General features: G+C 37.6%; 1 protein-coding gene across 3 annotated transcripts in view; it reads right to left on the minus strand.

Annotated features, from left to right (window-relative positions):
• Positions 1–2,550: 2,550 nt before the first annotated feature.
• LOC131435362 (putative uncharacterized protein DDB_G0277255) overlaps positions 2,551–12,904 on the minus strand; it is a 48,003-nt gene continuing 37,649 nt past the window's right edge. For 2 of the 3 annotated variants that reach the window (XM_058603173.1, XM_058603176.1), the window contains 4 exons: positions 5,329–5,567; positions 4,973–5,274; positions 4,750–4,918; positions 2,554–4,692 (listed from right to left, as the gene is read on the minus strand). In XM_058603173.1, the coding sequence (XP_058459156.1) occupies positions 4,233–4,692; positions 4,750–4,918; positions 4,973–5,274; positions 5,329–5,567 (1,170 nt within the window). In that variant the 3' untranslated portion in view covers positions 2,554–4,232. Of the gene's footprint in view, positions 4,693–4,749; positions 4,919–4,972; positions 5,275–5,328; positions 5,568–12,904 lie in introns of all 3 variants that reach the window. The other variant, XM_058603174.1, reaches the window with a different exon arrangement.

A 12,904-nucleotide genomic window follows, 5' to 3' on the forward strand; every position in this document is an offset into this window, starting at 1 on the left:
TGTTGTCTGAGTGCATGTTTGCAAGCTGTGCCAGTACCTGGCATGTTTGGATACAGCCCTAGAACGATTCCTGTGCTTTATCCAACTAGTTGACAGCTGGATCTTTTATTCGCTCCAGCCAACTCGTTCGAGTCAGTCGGAAAATCCCACAAATGATTCGTTTATGGAAATGTACCTTGACTTGCGAGCTCCCGTTTTAGTGGCCTTTTACGACATGGAACAGGAAACCAGTTGATCAATTCTTGGATGGAATAATTCTATTTGGTGGAATTATACCAGCGAAACAGGTTGGTAGAAGTAGTATTCTTAGCCAGTTGAGAAATGCTATCAAAACTACACGGCTATCTAGACTGCTCAGAAAGAGAAGTTGGCATCGAAGATCAATTTCCATTGGTGGCCGAACAGCCTGACAGAATCGCGAATATTTCTGCCGACAATACATTAATGTCGTTTTTCACTGAGAACACTCATGGAGTGTTTTGCTCGATTCGTGCATTTTTCGTGTAGTCGGGCAATCAAAACAGGTGCACTGTGTTGTTTTTCCAGCTCTCACATTTCCTGAACAAATCATTGGTAACATCCTTTTTTGCGAGGATGGCGCCCTCAGACGAGTCCGCATCGAATCTCGTACATAGAAGTGGTTAAGAGAATTGACAAATTATGTTGCTGAACTGGTGATTGATTTCGCGCCAAGCTGACAGGATCTGATTATACCCAATATATGAAAGTGAAAATAAACAGAACAAGGCATCATTTCCAGATTCGGTTTTGAATGTTTTTCATCAATTCAACGTAAAAATCACTTGCAACGTTTTTACAACTACAACTTCTTAAATCCAGACGAAAGACAGTTCTGGGATTCTTTAAACTTCTTTTTCACTTCGTTGTACTTCGATCTCCTATCATTTTCATATACAGATTTCCAATGCAGATTTTTAATCCCCTGATACAGATTTACAGATTTTTCTGAAATTTTTTTTTGAAAAATACAGATTAAAATGTGGCAACCCTGATCCAGACAATTGATGTCCCATTTTACTAAGGCTGTGAACTATTTCGCAGATAATTTTAACTTTTGGTTGAAATCTGACACTTGAGTGGTTATTTCGTGTCGAATAGTTAAATTTAACTAAAACTGCGGCCCATTTCAAAATATGACGGACGGAAAGTTATTTGGGTTTATTTTCCACTGGAAATAATTTCAAATAAAGAATTAATATTAGAATTTGCATTTCAAGTTTTTCTTCAGTGTCGGCAAATAACCATCGATCTGTCAAAAATAACCATGCTCTCGAGCAGGGTTATTTTTGACAACATCAAATTAACCGCTCGAGTGTCAGATTTTATCCTAAGACAAGACCTGACAACTAGCTTCTTATTCTTCCTTTCGAATCATCCTTCTCGTCATTTTCGCCCTGTGGAATAAATACCAACGTATCGGCTAAAGTGTAGCCATATTTAGAGATTTTTTAATAATTTTATGCTAAGAAAAAAATATTTATTTATTTTAAATTTTTAGACTCGGTTTTTGATTTGCAATAAACATAAATAATATTTTGGTCAATGCACATTTTTATTCTATATTATTGCTTAACAACAATTAATTGAGCTTTGATGACAAAACACGAAACATCTCATCTTGAACCTAAAATCGATTCCATTGTTGACGTATTACCGGATCTTTTGGAAACCGGAAAAACTCAAGTTTGGATAGAAATGCTTAGTGCGACCACATTGTGGAACTCAACAGTTCATTCTTCTCGTAAAACTAAACACACTTTCGAGTTTACACTAATTTAACAAACCTTTTTTTGGTTACACCTTAATTCACTAAAAAGAAAAACGGCTCGATGCTGATTTTAATTACACAGTGCTGCCACTATAAACATTTATTACAAATGAGATTGGAAAAAAGTGAAACATTCTCTGAAATTTTTCATTTTCATTGGTGAGCTAAAATTATACATTTTAATAAACTTGTTCTCTGATTTTCTTTATACTTGGCATCATTGCTTGCGTGCCCTGCAAAAGCGTTTTCTTTTCACAATGTGCGGATCAAAAAAAAATCAGCCAATCAGAAACTAATCCATTTTGGAACAAAAGCAGCCCCCCCCAGTTGTCAGGTCTTGTCTTAAAAAATCAACCGCGAGATGGTTCACAGCCTAAGTGCGGTCAGCAGAGATGCCAGGTCTGCAGATTTCTTATGAAGTTCTGCAGATATTTTTGCAGACATGAGAAACAAATTTTTCGCCGACTTTCATCAAATAGGCCGCGCTGTTTTTTTTTCGCGAAACCAGTCTTGTGTGTCGTATTTTATAGTCGTACGATTTACTCATCTGTGTGTTAAGTTTTTCCTTTGCATCCGACACCAAGTAAATCGATATTCTTATAGAATGGTAGGAATTTCGCAATATTGATTTTCTTTCACGTCTCGTGTATGAAGTAGGGTAACAGAGGTGAAGACTGTCCCAGAAAGTATGGACGCACTTTGATTTCGCTGTAAATAATTCACAAGTGTTTGATATTCAAATTTTATTCGATATACTGATAATATAAGACTACAACAACAGAATATTATTCTCAACATTTGCTACTTAGCCATTGTAGACTAGCTGGCGCACCTTCTTGCGAACGTTCCTCATTAAATTCCGTGCAGACTTCTTGGCGCCAAGTTTTGACACTTTTTTCCAATATTTTTCGAACTGTTGAATGGTTTCGGCTGCCGAGACATGTTTCCTAAGATGTTCGTTAATGCCCAAAATTCCTCAATTGGTCGAAGTTATGGGCAATTTGGTCTTTTGGGACGAAAGTGACATTTTTGGTAGTATACCATTCTACCGTTGATTTCGAGTAGTGGCAAGAAGCAAGATCTGGCCAGAAGACAACAGGATCCGGATCATGGGTAGAAGTCGTTTTTGTAATCATTCCTTGATGTATATTTCGCTGTTCATTGAAGCAATGGTGATGAAGGGTTTCGAAATCTTACCACAGCTACAAATTGCTTGCCAGACCATAGCTTTCTTACCAAATTTTTCGACTTCAATCGATGTCTCGGACTGGTTTAACACTTGCCCTTCTCGCACCGTATAATATGGTGGTCCCGGCAAGGATTTGTAATCGAGTTTCACATGGGTTTCGTCGTCCATGATTATGCAGTTCAAATATCCAGCAAGAATCGTATTGTACAGCTTTCGAATCCTCGGCCAGATCGATGCTTCTTGTTTCGGACTACGTTTTGGTGGTTTTTGATTCTTATAGGTTGGAAGATTCAAACCAATCTTTAGCACGAAGAACATTTTACTTCGAAGTGCCACTTTTTTGGCCACATCCCGAACTTAAACCTCCTTCTTTTGCTCGAACGCCTTCAGTATACGTTTATCCAACTGAGGGTTAGCAGGACCGTTTTTTCGACCCGTTTTCGGTTTATCCTCACCGAACTTCCTGATTGCATTTCGCACGGCTTTTTCACTTATTCCTTCCATTTTGGCTAGTCTAGACTGTAAGGGGCGGATGAGGTAAAATTTTCCATCTACTATTATTCAAGCAGGTTTTGACTGATGTCACAGCATTTGGTCGAGCGTTGTCGGGAGGAAAGATTACGGACTCACGTCTGGTCTCATATTATGTTTAATTTTTCTTCAACATCAGCTTCAAACGTATTAATTGAGTCTCATACAATGGTCCTTTGAGGTTTGAAGCAGTTGTCGTGTACCATGTGGCACTCTTGACATTCATTTTATTCCGGGGATCTCTCATACTACAATGTGATGAGAGAACTGACAGCATTCACGGAAACCACTTCAAACAGAGTAATACTCAAATTTTGCTGTAATAATTCATACAATCGCAATTTATTTTTCTAAAATATTTCAGCAAACAATTTCTATGTGTCTTACGAAAACAACAACCAAATTTAACTGCGTACGTATGTGTCTGTAAAATAACTGCTACTGATATCATTAATTATATTGATTAACTCTATAACTTGCCAACATCGATAAAATTTCTTCCTAGAATTAGTGCGTTTAAGTAATAGGTGCATTTCAACCATTCTAATTTGCTTTCAGCAAAATAAAGCGTTTTCTTTTCGGTACAGTGTTTTTTTTGTTTGTATCTTTCTTAGCATCTATCACAGTTTGTTGGCTAAACCAAATCCAGTAGAGTGCAGCAAGAAACCTAAACAAAGAGTTGCCTAATTCATAGCTTCTATCATGGTTCTACTCGGCACGGATCTACTGTCCTACCACATCAACCTGCTGAAGTTCGCCAACAGCTTGATCGTTACTGATCTCCAGCTCCATTATTTCGCATTCATTCGTGCTGTTCGCGTTATTTGAATTGTTTTCGTTGAAATCACCGTCAACATTGTCTGTCTCGCTACTGCTCTGTCGGGATTCCTGCTGTTTCTGTAGCTTGGAACGCTGTTTCTGCAGAACGCGAAGTTCCGTTGGAGTTAGCATGCCGCGTAGAATCGTGTCGTACGAAACCGACAGACCCATGTTCGACATCTTCTGGAACAGCCGATAGCATTCGCGTTCCTTCGGTGTTTGGCCATCGACTAAATCCTGACCGGAACTCTCGATAGGAGGTTTCTGTACTTGTTGTGGTGCACCGGGACTCTTTTCCTTATCTTTTTCTTTGCTACTGGGATTACTTCCCGTGTCTTCGTCCGATTTGTTCTCTTCGCTAGAGCTGAAATTTTATTCGTTGTTTAGATCATTAAGATAAGTACTTAGTTCAAGAAGATACCTTTTCTTGATATCCTTTAAATGAAATGCATTCAATGAGTTTGCCAATTGTTGACTTCTTCTGATTCGATTGGCAATCGGTTGCAGCGATGGCGGCTTGCGATATGCTGCTGGATAATAATCTCGATTGAGACCGGCGGATTGCTTTAGCTCGGATTCCTGAAATGAAACTGCAGAAGAAAACGATTAGTTAGGATATCTGCGGTCAGCTATTCGTAACGAACCCGATTTTCCAGCCTTTTTGAGCATTGGGGCGCGGGATTTGAGCGATGACCCGATGATGTTGCAGTTCGCTGTCGAAACACTACTCGAATCTGCTCCGGCTGTCGAATCTTCTTTCTCGGAATCACTTCCACCGGAACTGAGCAGCGAAACCAAGGTTTCAATATCGCAGGTCGTTCCACCTATGACGGAACGAGAGCGTGGACCAAGCACTGGATTTCTATTGTTTGCTGAGTTGAGATTGAGCAAGTCTGTCTCTTCAAATTCATCCTCATCGCACTCGTTGATTTCGTCTCGTTCACTACTGAAATACAAAGAGGTCAGACTTGGCTCCAGAGATCGAGTGAAAAAAACTTACCGCGACACTTTCTTTTTACGTGTTTTCTTTTTGTTTTGTAGGAACTTTGGGTTATCTTCTATTGGCCGATTCGGTGCTGACATAGCCCGCACCAGTGGCGGCCGTCGGTCGGTGGCTTCCGATTGATTCTGACGGCTTGCCTGAAACTGAGCTCGGCGTTGAGCAAGCGATGAACTTCGGCCGCTGTTGGACGACGCTGACGAGGGCGTAGACTTGGGCTTGCTCTCTCCTTCCGGTTGCTAAATATAGAAGGGAAAAAATACCAAAGCGGGAAAATGGTTTGTAAACTTTCTCTTTTTCAAAGGATTTCAACATTCATCGGCGGACGTATTCGGACGAAAGATGGAACCATAATTCATTGGAATTATCTGATCACTTGAGCTTCTGATTTACTAATCGATATGGTTCGCACAGCGCAGCAGGCGAGAACTATATTTGTTATACAACATTAAGAAAAGTATGTTCAAAACATAATCAAAGTTACCTGGTTTTCAAAACCGTTTTGGAAAACGATAAGTAATCACATTTTCGCAAATAATATTGCATTTCAATATCTTTTTTTTTGGTTAGGGGACAGACAACAACGATATCGAGAAGGCCAGAAAATTATCAGTGTGTTGGCGTTTTTCACTGATGGTGAGCAGAAATGCAATATTCTGACGGTGTTTCATTGCCATTTCTGTTCGAAAGTGCCAAACCAGAGCAATCCAAGCCACCAATGTTTTTCAATTTGTCGAACTCGGTGATTGATGATCGATCAAAATCATACTTCAGTTATACGGGTTACCGATTTTCTGTACCGGGACAACCAATTATATTCGAGTTCGAAGGTTGATATTGACGTAAGACTACTTCTTTGGTTTCTATATGGGGGTACAAGTTCAAAATTCGGTAAATAGAGCCGTACAAACAGTGGTCAGTTTTTTGATAAATGATATCGAATTTCAATTCCGAATCGATTCACATTAGTACACTGGGGTCTCTTTTTACGCGGGGCATACGTACCGCGTAACTGCCAAATGTCTTAGAAATGTATGAGATAAGATAATCTTTTCTAGCAGTTTTCAAGCAATTTTTGAACTGTTTCCAGCAGTTTTAAGAGCAGTTTATAAGCAGTTTAGAAAATAGTTTTGAACAGTATTCAAACAGTTTGCTTGAGTAGTTTTTTGCTCAGTTTTTTCAAACAACTTTTCGAGCGGTTTTTTGAGCAATATTTTGGAGCAGTTTTTTTGAGTAGTTTTTCGAGAAATTTTTTCAAGTAGCTTTTCAAGCACTTATTTTGTTTTGTCGAGTAATTTTCAGGCGACTATTCGAGCAGTGATTGAAAAACTACTCGTCAAAAAAAGCGCATGAGACTTTTTTTGACGAATAGTTTTTCAATAATTGTTTTCAAGCATATTCTCGATCATTTTCTTCAAGCAGTTTTTTTCAAATAACTTTTTGTGCATGTTTTTTGTTTTATCGAGTAGTCTGAAAGCAGATTTTCTAGTAGTTTTTGAACAGTTTCGAGCAGTTTTAAGAGCAGTTTATAAGCAGTTTAGAAAATAGTTTTTGAACAGTATTCAAACAGTTTTTCAAAACAGTTTCCTCGAGTATTTTTTGCTCAGTTTTTTCAAACAACTTTTCGAGCGGTTTTTTGGACAGTCTTTTCGAGCAGTAGTTTTTCGCGAAATTATTTCAAGTAGCTTTTCAAGCACTTATTTTGTTTTGTCGAGTAGTTTTCAGGCGGCTGTTCGAGCAGTTTTCATGCGCTTTTTTTAACGAGTAGTTTTTCAATAATTGTTTTCAAGCAAATTTTCGATCATTTTCTTCGAGCAGTTTTTTCAAGTAACTTTTTGTGCATGTTTTTTGTTTAATCGGATAGTCTAAAAGCAGATTTTCTAGAAGTTTTTCAAGCAGTTTTTAAACAGTTTCCAGCAGTATTAAGAGCAGTTTATAAGCAGTTTAGAAAATAGTTTTTGAACAGCATTCAAACAGTTTTTCGAGGAGTTTTTCAAACAGTTTGCTCGAGTAGTTTTTTTGCTCAGTTTTTTCAAACAACTTTTCGAGCGGTTTTTGAGCAATCTTTTCGAGCAGTTTTTTCGAGTAGTTTTTCGTAGCTTTTCAAGCTTTATTTTGTTTTGTCGAAAAGTTTAAGTTAATCTAGTTTTGTTTTTGTTTCGTTTAGCTGTTTACCAGCAGTTTTCTAATCAGTTTTCATGAGTAGTTTTCAAAGTAGTTTTTCGGTCAATTTTTAAGAGTAGCTTTTCAAAAAGTTTTTCAATCAGAATTTCAAGAAATTGTTCTAGCAGTTTTTAGCAATGTTTTCAAACAATTTTTTCGAGTAGTTTTTCAAGCACCTTTTCGAGCATTTAATTTGTTTTGTCGAACAGTTTTCAAGCACCTTTTCGAGCAATTTTTTGTTGTCTGGTTTTTAAGCAGATTAAAGAGCAGTATTTGAGAAGTTTTTCTGAACTGTAGTTTCGAGTAGTTTTTTCAAGCAGTTTTTGCACAATTTTTAAGAGTAGTAGAGTCCGATAAGTTTTTCAAGCAGTTTTTTTAAACAATTTTTCGAGCGATTTTTTGAGCAATTTTTTCCAGTAATTTTTGAGCAGTTTTTTCAAGCAGCTTTTCGAGGAGTTTTGTGCGCATTTTTTAGAAGTAGTTTTTAGATATAGTTTCGATTAGTGATATGTTGTCAATTCATATTTTAATCTTGAACGCTTTTGTCGATCTAACAGCGAAATTGTAGTTGAAAAATTCGGCAATGATTGATTGTTTCCAAATTTGAGATTGCCAAGATTTTCAGTAATTTGACTTTATGCCGAAACAGCTATCGAGCACTTGGCGATAAAAATCTCGGTAATTTTTTTCGCGCAGATTCTGCAATAAAACTCGAGTGTGTGTAATGTCAACTGCACAGTTACAGTTCGACTCAACCACTAAGAGAGCGGTTAGATTTTTTTGGGCGATTAGCGTTTGTTGAACGAAATACTCGTTTAGATTGTTAGAACGGCTTGTTGTTGTTTGGTCACGACAAGCTTAGATATTCATAACAAAGGTTTATTTTAACATTTTCTTATTCGTCGTCAAACAAGATAGGGGGACGGATTCAGTCTAATAGAATACAGAAAGGGTCTTGAAAATCAACTTTCATATTACTTTTATGAAAAAAGAAAGGGGCAAGAATGTCAAGATCGTGCTAGATAATATTGCTATCGTTAATTGCAATTAAGTAGTACTGATATTGTTAATTTGAATGAATGAATCGATACTTTTTGAAGAGCACGGATACTTTGTACACTACTAAGAGGTGATCGTAAGGGTTTTCACGGAGGAGAGCTGTTGTAAGTTCACTAAAAAAGGGGAGTTCAATATAAAATTTATTCTACGAGAAACGGTGCATCTTGACAAATAAAAGTAAAATTAATTGAATAACAACATAAAACTGTTCAGAGTAGTACACTAAGTAGGACAACTTCGGGAATTTGGTTCGGCCCTTACTTCCCGAAACATTTCCACGCAACGCCGGGTCATTCAGCTAGTATAAAAATAAAATGCGTTGTTGTTCTACACGAAGTAGAAGTATTCTACAGATAATTAGTGTTTATTTGAAAAAATAGGTAGAAAACTAAAAAAAATCCAGTAAAACTAGTCCAACGCGGCTCCAAGTCCTCATGTTGGAAATGGCCTAGAATGGACCTTTTGTCTGCCGGGTTTGTTGAACGAAAAAAATGGCGTGTGGTTCACCGATCTGTTCCAAAATCGGCAAACGAAAGTCCCGTATCGGCTCTCCATTGGACGATATATTGGACATTCATCGGACCAACGGAGGACTTCCGTTGGACGTTTTTTTTAGGCAGCTTCTGGCACTCACTCTGTCTGCGGCAGAGATGCCAGGACTTTTGCAAAAAAATACATATCAATCGTCAAAATGTCAGACTTTTAAAGTCGACCGCGATGCCATTGTTTTATATACGCCAATTCCAATTGTGTTTATAGAGAACTTGAAGCCAGTTAAATTTTTTTCGAATTTGCAGACCTTTTCAATTCTGTTTATGAAACGAATAAAAATTGGAAACTAGTCTTACTGAATATAAACTATCAAAAACTGTTTTGAATTTTTTTCTTATTTCGATACTTATTTGAACCTCAACTTCATTCCTACACACACTTATCTTAGGGTGACATTTCTCATACGAGACTGCACTGCCCATACTCGCATATCAGTCCCATGTCGATTTTCGCCAATATTGAGTTAGCTTAAATAATGAAATCTATCCTCAATATACTTTCAGAAATTGCAATAAAATTTGAGGGTTAGGTCAGTAAAATGGGAAAAAATATCAACTCATGTCTGTCCCATATGCAAAGTACCCGCATATCAGTCCCATTCAGTACAAATTTCAATAATTTCATTTGTTGCAATATTAGAATAGCAAAGGCGTATTACCGATATGTCAAGTAATAATACCATGAATTAGCATTAGGTAGCACAATAAATAAAAAAAAACGGAAATAAAACTTTATTCGCCTTTTTCTCGACATGCCGATTTTCCATATGGGACTGATATGCAAGTATGGGCAGTGCAGCAGTAGTAAAATTAACACTTCGCGCACTGCCAAAAATGGTTTCATTGTGCATTTTCCTATTCGTTTTGGCGGAGAACATAAAGATGTGCTTAACGTCAAAGCAAAGTTATTTATGATACCCTTGCACTCAATAAAACAAACTAGACCCTTTTAACTTAATACTTGACATACTTGAAAATTTTACTACCAAAACAAATCCTAATAGAGTACTTTCCCACTAATTACTTTAGCATTAACTGAATTGTTTACGATGACGGCGAACACGCTGCTTTGTGAATGGTCTGTAACTGAACTGTGATACTATATGGTATAGCATAGCAATTCCGAGTAGAAATTCTTCCTATTTTCAGGAATGTTGAAGACGATTAGCTTTTCCCATTTACCACTCTCTACTAGAAATCATGCAATACAGAAGCACACCTTTCGCAAAGACACTCTTGCGATTAACTTTTGGTGCACAACCGAAATGTTTATTACGATGTCGAGGCGTTAAAAGACTGCGTCAGTCATATGAAATGCACATTTTTTCCATAATTCCTCACCTAGTGAAGGATCACAAACAGGCCCCCGGGCGGAATAATTGCAGTTTGGCCGCTTTTGTGGTTGTTGTTGTTACTATGATTTATTTCTCAAGTCCACAGCGTTCACAAGCGAAATTAGCGAACTTCATTTGCAGTGCCGTGCCGCGCGAGCCCGTCCGCATGTGAAAGTTTGTTTGAGAAATGTTTTAAATCGCGTACGAACAGAACCAGACCGTTGCGGGAAATTCCCAAAAGTGTAGGCGGATAAAATTGCCTAACACGTGCCAAACTCCCTACATGGGAGCACCCGAACGAGCACAGTGCAACGGTGCATTGCTCGAACCGAACTGATAAGCACTGATTTTCCTCCGATTGGTGTTGTGCAATAGATTCCGAATCAGGTGGAAAAAATCACGCCATGTTAGTGCCGTTGCTAGAACACGCCAACACACATTCGTCGTGTGGAAAGGCTTGGGGCGGTACTCTTTGACACCAATTGGGCAGCAGAAGTATTGAAATCGGGGTTGCGAGGTTATGACCCGTTTGGTTGCCATACAAAATGATATTCTTTTGTTTGACTGGTTCCACCGGACCTGCGAAATATGAATCACAGTTTGTTAAACGATTTAAATCGAAAATACATAAAATTTCAATGAACTAAGCACTGGTGAAATATAAAATGGAGCTACAGTCACTGTGAAACACATTGACTTTGAAAGTCATGTGTTTGGATAAACAAAAAAATAGCAAAGAACGCCAATCAACGGATCGACATCCGATGGTTTGGCAGTTCAATGTGATTGTCTTGCACCTCTCCTCTTGGCACCACAACCCACCACCATTGAAGCCGTTGTCACTTTTATATGCAATATTTATGATTTCACAACGAAAATATTGATTGGTGCATAAAACGGTTTTCATGTGTGCTTCGATTTCAAGGGGTGCTTGGATACAAATTTTTCATTATTTTGGTAATGGATTTGATTTTTTTGAGGTCTCTTTTAACACGGTTTTTTTATACACGGCTTTTTTTACACGGATTCCGGAATTAACACGATTTTTATTTACACGGTTTTCGCAATTAACACGGTTTCTGATGAGAGTTTAAAAAGAACTGTCATTTGTTTTTTGAGAAAAATTTTAAAAAAGGGAACAGGTTCTCTGTAAGAAAACAATTATGAGAGTAAATTTAAAGTTTGAAAGTGAACTAAAATCATTCATTTAACAATTCACGGGAATATTGACTGTCGTTCCATAAAATGATTAATCAGTCTTCAGATCTTGAACCCCTGTCGTAAATTACACGACAACGTTTCTTCCGCTCAGTTGTGGTATATGATGTCAGCATCGTCATTGATATCATCGAGAATTTCGGAGCGTTGAAGAACTAGTCAAATTTACTTCAACTCTCCATCATATCGAGCAGTACAGTATTTCATACCCATTTGAATGATATAGCTCTAGTAGTGTTATGATTTACGCCGATGAAATGAGTTGCTTCAGCATGACAACATGACAGCGCTCGTATCCAGAGCCGGTGAAAGAAGTGGGTACGGTGGGTAGCACTACCCACCCGAAAATTCCAAAGGTGGGTAATTACCCACCAGAAATTTCGAACAAAAAAACAATGGAAATATTAGCTTTATTAATAATAATAAGAACATTTTTATTGTAATTCGAAATAATAAATAAAATCAAAATTATAGAATGCTAGTTCTCAATGTAGAGCAAGGTTGTGAAGATATACCGCAGAAAGGTGAGACGTGACAAAGCTTCAGCATCTCATCAATGCGAATCACTCACACACTTAAAATTTCTTGCTGAATCTCGGCAAAAAAATGCCGAGATTTGCACAGCCGAGTGCTCGGTAATCGTCTCGGCAAAATGTATAATCACTGAGAATCTCGGCAATCCAAAATTTGTCAACTGTCAATTATTGCCGAACTTGTCAGCAGAAGTTTTGCTGTCAGCTCGGCAAAAGTTATCAGGAAGGAATCATGAATTGCCGAGTCATCAGTAATCGAAAAAAGGAAAGATATTTTGTTATTTTTGTATGAAATTAATATCAGCAAAAGCTAATGTTGGTGAAAGGAATATTTTATTGATGTTCATTTCAATTCAGCAAACCACAAAAGCGCAAACACCAAACGAAAACATCACGGCTAAAGACAATTGTTTCTAGTGCTCCTCACCTCACCTGTAAATAAGCGGATATAAATATATATGCAAATTAGATAGTTTTCGATTTTACTTATCTTTTAATAAAATACAAATACAAATCTTCTTCCTTCATCCAGTTTAGATGTCTTCCAGTTCCACGAGGAATGGCGACGTGATGCTTGGAAAATCTAAAGGAAACATTAAATGACAAGTGTCCAACCGAGTTTCAGTAAAAGCTAAGCCGCTATTCGAAATCTCGGCAAACGGTTTTGCTGATCTCGGTATATTTGTTGTTTACTGACACGTTCAGTATAATATTTTGC

The sequence above is a fragment of the Malaya genurostris genome, chromosome 3, assembly GCF_030247185.1.
Source record: "Malaya genurostris strain Urasoe2022 chromosome 3, Malgen_1.1, whole genome shotgun sequence".
NCBI classification, from domain to species: domain Eukaryota; kingdom Metazoa; phylum Arthropoda; class Insecta; order Diptera; family Culicidae; genus Malaya; species Malaya genurostris.